Below are 12,811 nucleotides of genomic sequence, written 5' to 3'. Positions count from 1 at the left end.
CTGGTGTACAGAAAAGCTGCTGACTTTTGTGGATTGATTTTGTATCCTGCTACTTTGCCAAATTGGTTTATTAGATGTAGGAGTTTGGGTACTGAGTTTTTTGGGTCCTTGAGATATAAGATCATGTCGTCTGCGAATAGGGATAACTTGATTTCTTCCTTGCCGATGTGGATCCCTTTGATGTCCTCCTCTTGCCTTATTGCTATGGCTAGGGATTCCAGTACTATGTTGAACAGAAGTGGGGAGAGTGGGCATCCTTGTCTTGTTCCTGTGTTTAGGGGGAATGATTTAAGTTTCTCTCCATTTAATATGATATTAGCAGTTGGTCTGTTGTATATGGCTTTTATTGTTTTGAGGAATGTTCCATCTATTCCTGTTCTCTCCAAAGCTTTTAATAGGTATGGATGTTGTATTTTGTCAAAGGCTTTTTGGGCATCGACTGAGATAACAATGTGATTCTTGATTTTAGTTCTGTTTATGTGGTGAATTACATTGATTGATTTACGGATGTTGAACCATCCTTGTGACTGAGGGATGAAGCCTACTTGGTCATGATGTATGATATTCTTGATCACTTTCTGGATCCTGTTAGCTAATATTTTATTGAGGAGCTTTGCATCTGTGTTCATTAGTGATATTGGTCTGTAGTTCTCTTTTTTTGTTGGATCTTTGCCTGGTTTGGGGATGAGTATGATATTAGCTTCGTAGAATGAGTTCGGGATTTTTCCCTCCGTTTCTATTTCGCGGAAGAGTTTGAGGAGTATTGGAATTAGCTCCTCACTAAAGGTTTTGTAGAATTCATTGGTGAATCCATCTGGGCCTGGGCTTTTCTTAGTAGGGAGGTTCTTGATTACCTCCTGTATCTCACCGTAAGTTATTGGTTTATTTAGTTGATTTATTTCTTCTTGGTTCAGTTTGGGCAGTTTGTACTTCTCTAAGAATTGATCCATTTCTGTAAAATTATTGTTTTTTGTTGAGTAGAGGTTTTGGAAATAGCTCCTTATGATTGTTTGAATATCGTGTGTATTTGTTGTAATTTTTCCTGTGGAGTCCCTGATTTTACGTATATGAGTCTCTTCTCTTCTTTTTTTTGTGAGTCTTGCAAGGGGTCTGTCAATTTTGTTTATTTTCTCAAAGAACCAGCTTTTAGTCTTATTTATTTGTTGAATGGTCTTTCTATTTTCAATCAGATTTATCTCTTCTTTAATCTTTGTAATCTCTCCCCTCCTAGTCGTTTTAGATTCTGTCATTTCTTGTTTCTCCAGTTGTTTTAGTTTCATCGTGAGGGTATTCACCTGCTCTGCTTCCATTCTTTTAATGTGGGTACTGAGTGCAATGATCTTGCCCCTCAGTACTGCCTTAGCTGTGTCCCATAGGTTTCTTTGTGATGTGTTTTCTTTGTCATTGTGGCTTATGAATTCGTTGATTTCATCTTTAATTTGATCTGTGGCCCAAGTGTTGGATAGCAGCGTGGGGTTTAGCCTCCAAGAGTGTGTATAGGCTCTGTGGTATCCTTTGTTGTTGAGGGTTACCTTTAATCCACTGTGATCAGATATAATACATGGGATGATGTCAATTCTTTTGTATTTGCTGAGGTTCTTTGTGTGGGCTATGACGTGGTCTATTTTGGAATATGATCCATGGGCTGCTGAAAAGAAGGTGTATTGGGTCTCTGTAGGGTGGAAGGTTCTATATAGGTCTGTTAGATCCATTTGGGCAATGGTGTTATTTAGGTCCTCAGCTCCCTTACTAAACCTCTGGGTGTTGGATCTGTCTCTTGGAGAGAGAGGAGTATTAAAGTCACCCACTATGATTGTGTTTGCATCTATCTTGCTCTGTAATTCTGTGAGAATTTGCTTGACATATGTCGGGCCTCTTTTGTTCGGTGAGTATACATTTATCACCGTGATGTCTTGATTCTGGATTTTTCCTTGTATCAATATGTAGTGTCCTTCTTTGTCTTTTTGAGTGGACTTTAAAGAGAAATCCAGCTTGTCTGAGATCAGGATGGCTACACCTGCCGTTTTGGTGGGTGCATTTGCTTGGTAGATCTTGCTCCATCCTTTCATTCGAAGCCTGTTTTTGTCCCTTGCTGTAAGGTGGGTCTCTTGTAGACAACAGATGTCAACTTTTTGCTTGCGGATCCATTCTGCCAGTCTGCTCCTCTTGATCGGGGAGTTTAAGCCATTTATATTTAAAGAGATCAAGGATAAGGGTGTTTTTTCTCCTTCCATTTTCTTGTTGGGCTGTTTTTTCCTGTTGTTTTTTTTTTTTCTTCTTGTCTTTAGTGAGCTTGTGTTTCTGCTGGACTTTGGCTATTGAAGTTTCTTTCTGAATCTGTCTGTGTGTCTTTTACGATCTCTGTTGGGTGGGCTTCCCCTCTTAATATTCGCTGTAGGGCTGGTTTTTTATTCACATACTCCTTTAGCTCCTCTTTGGTGTGGAAAGATCTGGTTCTCCCTTCGAATGTGAACTCCAGTTTCGCTGGATATTTGATCCGAGGTTGTAAATTGTTATTCTGAAGTACTTGGATGGTGTTCTTCCACTCACTTCGAGCTTGGTAAGTTTGTGTGGATAAGTCGGATGTTATTCGAATCCTCTTCCCATTGAAAAAAGTTTCCTTCTTCGCTTTGGCTGAATTCAGAATTTGCTCTTTAATCTTGAGGTCTGTAGTCTTGAATATTATGTGCCTTGGGGTGGTTTTCCTGGGGTCTGGCCTGCCAGGTGTCCTATAGGCTTCGGTTACCTGGATGGGGTCCCCTGTGAGATTGGGGAAGTTTTCTGCAATAACTTTATTGAGAACATGATTAAGCCCTCTGCTCTGATATTCGGCTCCTTCTTCTATTCCAATTATACGCAGATTATATCTCTTGTCTTTGTCCATTAGTTCCTGGAGTAATCTTCCCTGAAGCTTCACCTTTTCTTGGAGTGTGGTCATTTTCTGGTTGTTGTCAGCTGCTTCATCGTCCAGGCGAGAGATTCTGGATTCCATATGGTCCACTCTTTGTGTTATGGTTTCAATTGCGGAGTTTATGGATGTCAGAGAGCTATTCATGGTTGTCATATCAGCTCTGATCGTGGAAATTTCTTCCTTTAAAGAGTTGTATTTTAAATCTATTTTTTCATGCATTTCAATTCTCAGGGTGTGGAGATTTTCTTTAAAGGCGGCTTGCATTGTATCCATTTTTGCTTCCATTTCTTTAAACGAGGCTTGCATTGTATCCAGTTTTGCTTCCATTTCTTTCTTGGCTTCCTGGGTGTCCTTCCAGATTTCCGCTCTAAACTCCTGGAATTGTTTTCTGATTTCATTTCTGACGGTTTCGATCATTCCTGTTAACATGTCCTCATTTGCTTTTTTATTCTCCATCTCCTCTCCAGTCGTGCTGCTTTTTGGAGCTGGCGAGTTGGCTTGTCCTTTGATGAACTGAGTTATGTTTCTTTGTGATTTGCGCATCTGGAAGTCTGTGTAGTTCTTCCCTCCCTTCTGTGTAGGCGTGTCTGCGTCAGCAGGTGCTGTCGCTGTGGCCCCGCCCACCAGTGCAGGGCACGCCTATCAGAGCGGGCGCTTTCGCCGGGGCCCCGCCCTCCTGTGCACTGTGAGTCCCCTACAACAGGCACTTAAGTGGGGTCTGCCTCCCAGAGCGAACCCTGGGTTGTTGGGTTGTGCTTGCGCCCTCCCGCGAGTCCGTTGGGGGGGGGAAGCAGTATGTGTGGGGCCCAGTGGGATCGACTGTCCGGGTGTGGCTTGGCACCCTCAGACCTCGCCTCCGCTTCGAGGAGGGGGAACGAGATCAGGCTCAGGTGACCCTGCTGGGCTGGTATTGCCCACCAGCGCCTGTGATTTTAGTTGTAAGAGTCCGCAAGGTCTAGGCGCCTCGGGTGGGGCTTGCCCTGCCGGCCGTCCCTGGCCCCTGTTGGGAAGGGGACGGGGCCGGTTCTGCCAGTTCAGGAACCTTTGGGGGCTTGGGGCTGTTCCGCCCTTCCCCTGCTAGACTGGCTTCCCAGTGCCTGCTGGGAGCTTCCCGCCTGATTTGGGGAATCTTTGTTCCCACGGGAGTGGGGAGGGGGAGGGAGGGAGATATATCGTCTTTGTCGGGCTTGGGTCTCCCGTTGGGGGAAGGGATTATGGGGGACTCACTTTTGCTGCTTTGTGTGCGTGTCCCGCACCGCCGTTGGCCCTTCAGGGGTTGGCGAAGTGTCGTGGTGGCTCCCCCGTTCCCTCTTTCTGCCGCGCTGGGTTCCCTTGTCCGAATCCGGTGTGGACCCGAACTTCTCGTCGCTGCTGGGTGTGTCTTGGTCCGCACCCTGCTTTGTGTCCGTGGGGTCTCCCGCTATATGGATTCTGCGCTCCTGGCAACCTGTCTGCCGATCGCCGGGTTTCCCTTTCCCAGCCTGACCCTGTTTGGGTCAGGGCCGGCTGGTGGGGGGAGGGTGCCCCGATTAATCTCCGGCTCCGTGTAGGTTTTCGGTTCTTCTTTTTTGCTCCTTTTTGTTTTCCTGCGTTTCTCCACTGCTTCTGGATGCTGGTTTTGCTGGGTTCTTGGTGGAGTGTTGGGTGTTGGAGTTCCCAGCTCGCTATTCAGTTGGTGCGAGTCGGGGTGCCTCCCTATTGTCTCGGCGCCATCTTTCTCCTCCTCAAATGTTTCTTGCTGGAGTTGATCTTATAATTAATTAAGCACTCACCAGCCAAAGTAAGTGAAAGTTCAAGTAGAAACGGAAGGAAACGCAAGTAGAAAAGTCTTTGCAAACACAATAAAGATATTTACACAAGTCCAATAACAAACTCAAAGTGGCAGTGCACTAACAGCGTTCATTGAAATAAGAAACTAGACTACAATAGTCACTGTAGCTTTGAGCTAATGCAATAAGGCAAGATAAATAAATTGTTGGAACTAGAATGGTGTTGGGTTTTTTTTCTCTTGATGTCAGTTTTAGGACTTGAACTCAGAGCCTTAGCACTGTCTCTGAGCTGTTTTGCTCAAAGCTGGTGCACTACCATTTGAACCATGGCTCCACTTCTGCCTTTTTAGTGGTTCATTGGAGAGCAGAGTCTCATAGACTTTCTGGCCTGGGCTGGCTTCGAACCATTGTCCTTAGATCTCAGCCTTCTGAGTAGCTGGGATGACAGGCCTAAGCCACCAGCACTTAGACAGCGTAAGGATAACTAAGAGCACAGATTCGGGGTCATGGGAAAGCCCCCACATTTTGAGCAAGCTGGGGTCAGGGACACACATTCTACTCACCCCCCACGCCCGTCTTCTGCTGCGCCACGTAGGACTCGAAGCGCAGGCGGAAGCGGTTCTCACCGCCCAGCCTGCCGTGGGTGCCATCGTCCACCAGGAAGAAGGCCGCGTAGTTGTAGTCCAGCGGGAACTCCACCCCATCCTCGGGGTCACCACGCCATCGGTACCGTGCGGGGAAGGAGCCCTGGGGACACACAGTGGGACGTGGGAGCCATTCCTGAGGGGCAGCACCAAAAGCTACTCCCATAACCCAGGGGCCAGGCCCAACCTCCTCCCTCAGACCCAGGGATCCAGGCCCAGCCTCCTCCCTCAGACCCAGGGGTACAGGCTCAGCCTCCTCCCTCAGACCCAGGGATCCAGGCCAGGCCTCCTCCCTCAGACCCAGGAGGCCAGGCCTCAGCCTCCCCCCTGGATCTGGGAGGCCATATGCCGGTCCCCTCTCCTTCTCTCAGACTCTGGGTCTCACCTTGGGGTTGACCAAGGTGTCTCTGTTCCTGACCACGCCCCATGGGGCCACCCCCATGGCCACCACCTTGCTGCCCCCGGTGCTGGCCGTCTGGTGGTCCCTCACAGCCACACCTACATGCCGTCCGATGCCCGTGTGCAGCCCTCCCGTGACTATCCAGGCCCCTAGGTAGAGAGAGAGAGGGGAGGTAGAGGCAGAGGGAGGGATGTGGAGAGGACGCCAGCGAGGCTGGAGGTTGCAGGGCCTCAGGCCCAGGAGACAGAGCCCCACCCCGCGGTCACCTGTGCTCTGGGCGGCCCGCACCAGCCCACGCCGCAGCAGGTCTTGCAGCCAGGTCTGGAGGACAGGGCCCCCCGACCCCCCCAGCACTGACACCACCAGGTTCGGGGCACGAAAGCCCCACGTGCGCGTGACCAGACTATAGACCGTCGCTGGATCTGTGCGGTCAGAGAGCCGGAGGAACTGCGGACACACGAGAGGGGACACGGGGGTGGCGTGGGGGCCCAGACACAGAAGGGGACAGAGACTGGGGGGCAGGGGGACAGAGACCCAGAAAGGGGGACAGAGACCCAGAGACACGGCACGGAGACCGAGACAGAAGCACAGGGGTACCGACGTGAGGAGTCAACAGAGACCCAGTGAGGAAGACTGAGGCGGGCAGGGGGGGAGACTCGTCCAGCTGTGGCCCAGCCCCCCCTCCCCCCCGGGGAGCCCGGCCCGCCCGCTGGTCCTGGCCCTGGACGCCCTGGCCCCTCACATTGCTGGGCCTGCGACCCGAGCCCGAGAAGTCCAGGTCCCCATAGGCGTCAGTGGGCTTCTCGGTGGTGTGCACGTCCCCGTCCCACGCGGTCACCACGGCTGCCCCGAAGGCATCCTCCACAGCCACGGCCGGATGGGCGCTCCGCGGGCGGCCGCACTGGCACACGCTCCCTCTGGGGGAGGCGAGGGGGGCAGCATGAGCCCCGGGGTGCCCCCACACCAGCCCCTCACAGGCTGCAGAAACATGGCTCTACTCCCAGTCGACCCTGTGTCCCCAGGGCAGAGCTCGTGTTCGCCCTGACATTAAGGGGGAAACTGAGGCAGTCACAGCAGCAATTGCTCTGCCTGGGTCACAGGATTCTCTCCCCCACCCCGGCCCCGCCTTGGCTGGCACAGATGTCAGAGACAGAAAAGCAAAACATGTTCACCATGGGGGGAAAAAAAAATGAAGGGGGGGGGGGAAGAAAAATTTTAAGTGAAAATTCAGAGCGCATGCTCATGGGGCGGGGCCGGGCTAAGGCCACGGGGTGACTTTGGCCAAGTGGCGACTTTGGCCAAGTGGCTGAACTCCTCTGAGCCTCAGTGTCCTCCTCAAGCGAACTTCGACCCACTCCTTCCAAGCAGGAGGAGCAGGGGAAATAACACAGCGTTTCCTGACATGAGACTCGCAGGCTGGTATTGGTGGGAGCCAGGCTTCGTGAAGTTCACACAAAGCTTTAAATAACCTCGAAAAAAAAAGCAGTGAGAAATTCGTTCCTTTTTTCAGCACGGAGGGGGCTCAGTGGTGGGGCCCCGCGTGTCTTTCAAGCTCAAGCTTTCCTCATTCTTTCTGGGCCTGAGGCCCAGAATCCTGAGCTGGCAGGACTCAGTGAACACCTTGATTTGGTTTTCCTGGTATCTGTTGTCTTTGATTTGTTTCTTTCCCCTTGGAGACAAATGGAAGAGGATTTACATTGATGGTCGCCATAGACACTCCCTCCCCCCGATTTTTTTTTTCTCCCTAAATAAAGACCTAAAATACTCCTTGTTGCTAACTGTGACTTGCACCTGAGTTGTTCCGGGTGAAGAGTAGAGATTGAAGGATTCCACTGAACACCTAATAAAAATTTCTTTGTTCTGGAATTCCAGAGAGAATTCAGATAGCCTAGGTGATCTGTGTTTATGTAAACTGAGAGTTGATTCAAGGAAGTTTTACAGAAATGCTAATCCTGCTGGCATGAGGAACTGGTAAAAGCTGTGGAGATATGATAAGAAGGACCAGCTAACCTGGGCACCAGTGACTCACACCTGTGTCCCTAGCTATGTGAAAGGCTGAGATTAGGAGGCTCACGGTTCAAGGCCAAGCCAGGACACAGAAGTCCTCCACCTTAATGGAGGGAAGGTAGATATGGTGGCATGTGCTTGTCATCCAAACAACTCTTAGAAACTTAAAATAGGCGGATTGCTGTCCAGGCACACACCCAGGGAAGGAAGGAAGACCCTACCTCAACAATAACCTAAACAAACCAAATATCAGGGGCTCACACCTATAATCCTAACTACTCAGGAGGCTGAACACTGAGGAGCAAGGTTCAAAGCCAGCCCAAGTCAAATAGTTTACAAGACTCTAGTCTCCAATTAACCAGCAAAAAAAAAAGCTGGACTGGAGGCCTGGTTCAAGGGGTGGGGTGCCTTCCTTCCAAGTGCAAAGCCCTGAGTTCAAACCCTAAGGCCATCTTAAAAAAAAAAAAAGACCAACTGATTCCACACACAGCATGTGCCTTTAGGCCTCGGTTTACACACCTTATCCTTGTACCCATTTTAACTACATCAGACCCCCTTTCTCCCTCTAGCTACCTGCCATGGACTCTTCCCACCAACACTTCTGCATGGAATGCTTCAGAACCTGTGCTGTCCCATGCAGCTGCCCCTAGCCACATGGAGCCTGTTATACTCACAGGATTTCTTCTATTCTAGTGAATTACAATGAAACCAAAGCAAATACTCAGCTCCCCAGTCACCTGGCCACATTTCAAGTGTGGCTCTTGGCTGCCATATTGGATTCTGAGATAGGATATTTCCACCATCAAAGAAAAGCTCAAGTTGATGTCCCTTCTGTCCCCCCTCATACCTGTCCTGCCTGCCAGGGCAGCTACGGATGACCTCTATTCAGGTGTCAGCTGACTGCAACATTAGGTGGTGCTGGCCAGGGATGAAAGGCTGTGGTCTGGAATCTTTGCCAGCCAGGTTTCACCTGGGTCTTGGCTCCATGCCCTCCCTGGCTGCCCTGTCTCTACCTTGATGATGGCCTCTTCCTCTCCTTCTTCTCTCCCCAAAGAAAGGAGCAGCCCAGTCCCCCTCCATAGTTCTCATATAACACACTGAAGGGATGGAGGGAGCAACAGTAGACTAGTAAGAGGTAGGAAAGAAGTGGAGGGCAAGCCGGTGCCGGTGGCTCACGCCTGTCATCCTAGCTACTCAGGAGGCTGAGACCTGAGGATCACCGTTCAAAGCCAGCGCAGGCAGGGATGTCTGTGAAACGCTTATCTGCAATTCACCACCAGCAAAGTGGAAGTGGCACTGTGCAGCTCAAGCGCTAGAGCACTAGCCTTGAGCTGAAGAGCTCAGGGATGGTACCCAGGCCCAGAGTTCAAGCCCCAAGGCCGACAAAAAAGAAAGAAAGAAAGAAGGAGGGAGGGAGGGAGGGAGGGAAGGAGGAAGGTAAGAAGGAAAGAAGGAAGGAAGGAAGGAAGAAAGAAAGAAAGAAAGAAAGAAAGAAAGAAAGAAAGAAAGAAAGAAAGAAAGAAAGAAAGAGGAGGGGCAGAGGTGTAGCCAAACCCAAGCAAGGATTTGTGGGTTTGCTTTTGTGCTGGGGATCTAACCCCCAGTCTCACTCCCTCCTGCTAAGATAGCTTTAGACCAAAGGAGAGGTGAGCTTCCATGCAAAAGAAGGAGGATGTGGGGGGGAGGGGGAGAGAGAAGAGGAGGAGGGAGAGGAGGGGGGGAAGAGGGAGGACGAGGAAGAGGAGGGAGGAGGAGGAGGGGGAAAAGGGAGGAGGAGGAGGCAGCTTGTTGGGTGCCAGTGGCTCATGCCTGTAACCCCAGCTACTCAAGAGGCTGAAATCTGAATATCAAAGCTCAAATTCAGCCTGGGAACATAATTGAAGCTGAAAGACTCTTATCATCAATTAACCAGCAAAAATCTGGAAGTGAAGCTGTGGCTAAGTGATGAGTATCATCTGAGAGAAAGACCTAAACAAGGCCCTGAGTTCAAGCCCTTAGTACTGGCGCACACACACACACACACACACACACACACACACGTCTTGAGACCTTTTCACTGGCTCTCATATTTCAAATCCTTTTGGCTCTGCCTCCCAAGTAGCTGTAGCTGAGATTCTAGGTATGTACCACCACACCCAGCCTAACTTCCTTGACACTTCCCATCAGTGAAACCTCTGAGAGCATTCAAGACCAATAAATGTATGTATGTATGTATGCATCTATGCATGTATCTATCTATGTATATGTATATATATACACATATATATCATTTATTTACATGATTTGCAAGATGTAAACCAAGGTAATAGCTTCTTAAAAACATTAAATTAGGAGGAATATGGGTGTTTTCCATGCCCCAAAGACTGTCTTCAAATTAGCTAAAAAGCTAGAAAGGGTTCAGGAGACTGACCCTGGAAAGCAAGAGACTCCTGAAACACATCAAACAACTTTCTAGAACTTTCCAGCTCAGGACACCCAACACAGCGCTGACTCCCTGGGGTAACTGTTGCTTGGTTAGTTGCAGAACTTTTCTAGGCTTACTAGGTGCTGGGTTCTGCTCCTGAAATAGCACAGCAGTAGCTGGCTTGGTTCTCAGGTTATCCCAGGAGGGAGGCTGTGTACTATGCCCAGGAGACAAAGGAGGCCCAGAGGGGTGAAATGACTTGCCCAAAGCCACAGAGCACACAGTCTCAAAAGAAATATCAAAGCAAACAGAACAGAAGAATTATGCTGAACGCTCCTCCTCCCTTAGGATGGCTGAGTAAGGAGGAAAGATTCTTGGTGACTGAATGAATGAATGAACAAATGAATAACCAAACGACACAGAGACAGAGACACATAGAAGACACATAAGGAAGGAAGGAAACCTTGGAGCCTTTACACGGACCCTGAGCGGGGGAAATGGGTGATCACACAGACCCCCAAGACTTCCCACAAAGCACCAGCCAGGACCACCCTTAGAATGGAGTCAGAGCCTGCCCACCGTGGGAGGGACCTTGGGGGCGTGGCATGCTGTTGTAGGCATTGGTTGCTTGGGACGGGGCTTGCAGTGGGCTGTGGGCAGGGCTTCTGCCACAGACGGGCCTGTTGGGGCGGGGCTTGGGCGTGAGCATGGCCTTGGTCTGTTAGGGCCTTAGTGGAGTAGGGTCTGCAGATGGGCGTGGCCTTCTGCAGTGGGCGGGGGAGTGGGCGGGGCCTTTGGCTGCAAGGTCCTTCTGTAGTGGGGTAGGGCTTGAGGCTGGGCGGGGCCTTCTGCGGTGCGCGGGACCTTCAGCTGCAAGGGCCTTCGGTAGTGGGGTAGGGCTTGCGGCTGGGCGGGGCCTTCTGCGGTGGGCGGGGAAGTGGGCGGGGCCTTCAGCTGCAAGGGCCTTCTGTAGTGGGGTAGGGCTTGCGGCTGGGCGTGGCCTTCTGCGGTGAGCGAGGCTAGCAGGCACTGCACCCAGGGATGGGTCAGGGGTGAACTCCTCACCCGGGATCTTCGAGGTCAACTATGAATGTCGTGCAGATCTTCTTTCTGAAAATCTTAGGGATCCAGCTCTGGGGACCGGAACAAGGAGGAGGTGGGGTGCGGGGGCCAGTTCAGACCTATGGGACACGAAACAGCAGCCCCGCGCCCCTTCCCTGGACCCCAGCGCCCTCCTTCCCCAGGCTGAATCTCGATCCCCAGGACTCTCCTTCCTCATCTCCGGGAGCCAGGGGTCCCCCACCCGCTTCCTCCATCTGACTCTGGAGCCCGAGTCTCCAGCGCCTCCTCTCTGTGTACCAGATGGGGAACCCCAGCTTCTCACTCCCCCTCTCCCCGGGCGGGCGGGCCGGCGCTTTACCTGCTCCTTGTCCGTAGCCACCATGCTGTCGCAGCCAGGCAGCCCTCCGGCCTCTTCACGTCCCCTCCCCACCCTTCCAGACTCCCTGACCAAACCGGATCCGCCACTTCCCAGCCCCGCCTGGGGCGGGAGTCCAGAAAACACGTCAGCGGGAGGCGGGGGAAGGCCCGCCCGCCTGGATAAAGGGACAGCCAGACACACAGACCTGGGACTGCGACCCCAGGAGTCAGAAGCTGGCCGTCAGACACTGGGAAGAAGGGAGACCCAGGCGGAGAGGGGGACAGGCGGGGTGGCAGACACTCAATAGGGAGTCCCAGATATGAAGGAGGGGGCACACTGACCCAAGACAAGAGAAAAAGGTGAGGTTGAAGTGCAGAGACTGGGGACAGGGGGTATAAATATCCAGAAAGAGGGGTACAGAGACCCAAAGAACAAGGGAGAGAGAATAAAGGCAGAAGAGACAGACTGAGGGAGAGGGGGGTGGATACTTTAAAAACGGAGGGAGCAGAGTTGGTGAAGAGGCTTCAATGACAGAGAGGGAGACTGAGTCTTGTGTTGGGAGCAGAAACGCAGAACAAGAAAGACAGAGGTCAGGGTGAGAGGAGGTCAGAATCCCATGAAGGAGTGAGGGGTCAGTGGTTCACACCTGTGGCTGTGGCCTGTAATCTCTGCTACTTGAGAGGCTGAGATCAGAGGATCACAGTTCCAAGCCAGTCCAGACAGGGAAGTCCAGGAGATTGTTATCTCCAATTAATTCTTATCTCCAATTAATCACCCAAAGGCTGGAAGTGGAGCTGTGACTCAAGCAGTTGAGTGTTAGCCTTGAGCAAAATAGCTGAAGAACAGTCCCTGAGTTCAAGCCCCAGGACCAACACACAAATACCACAAAGGAGATACAGGGCTCCTGAGAGCAGATGACAGAAATGGAAGATCCATATAAAGGGAGACAGAGTCCTTAAGAGTGAGGACAATTGTGACAGCTGAGGAGTAGGAGGGCCTGACAGAGAAAAGGCAGGCCACAAGCTCCCAGCCAACTCTGCCTGATGGGAGCAACTGGGGCCTCAGTAATCTGAGCCCCCTGCACCCTCCTCCCAGCTGTATTTATAGCCCTGGCCGGGCCATGTCCCCTGCCCCCCAGATCTAAAGTCCAGGGACAGGAGGTCACAATGGAGGAGATAGGATTCCTTCACTTCAGACCAGGGGCTCCATATTGGTCTCTGTTCTCTCACTGAAGTATCTCATTCAGGCTGGTAGCA

The 12,811-nt window shown here is 51.2% G+C and overlaps 1 protein-coding gene across 2 annotated transcripts in view; it reads right to left on the bottom strand.

Annotated features, from left to right (window-relative positions):
- The window catches only part of Trpm4 (transient receptor potential cation channel subfamily M member 4), a 30,734-nt gene extending 19,064 nt beyond the window's left edge, over positions 1 to 11,670 (bottom strand). For both annotated transcript variants that reach the window (XM_048369093.1, XM_048369094.1), the window contains exons 1-6: positions 11,556 to 11,670; positions 11,201 to 11,268; positions 6,467 to 6,641; positions 5,991 to 6,171; positions 5,710 to 5,873; positions 5,244 to 5,427 (exon numbers count right to left, since the gene is read on the bottom strand). In XM_048369093.1, coding sequence (XP_048225050.1) covers positions 5,244 to 5,427; positions 5,710 to 5,873; positions 5,991 to 6,171; positions 6,467 to 6,641; positions 11,201 to 11,268; positions 11,556 to 11,579 — 796 coding nt within the window. In that variant the 5' untranslated portion in view covers positions 11,580 to 11,670. The remainder of the gene's footprint in view (positions 1 to 5,243; positions 5,428 to 5,709; positions 5,874 to 5,990; positions 6,172 to 6,466; positions 6,642 to 11,200; positions 11,269 to 11,555) is intronic.
- Positions 11,671 to 12,811: the final 1,141 nt, after the last annotated feature.

This window comes from Perognathus longimembris, chromosome 20, assembly GCF_023159225.1.
Source record: "Perognathus longimembris pacificus isolate PPM17 chromosome 20, ASM2315922v1, whole genome shotgun sequence".
NCBI lineage: Eukaryota > Metazoa > Chordata > Mammalia > Rodentia > Heteromyidae > Perognathus > Perognathus longimembris.
This window is presented reverse-complemented; position numbering and strand designations above follow the sequence as displayed.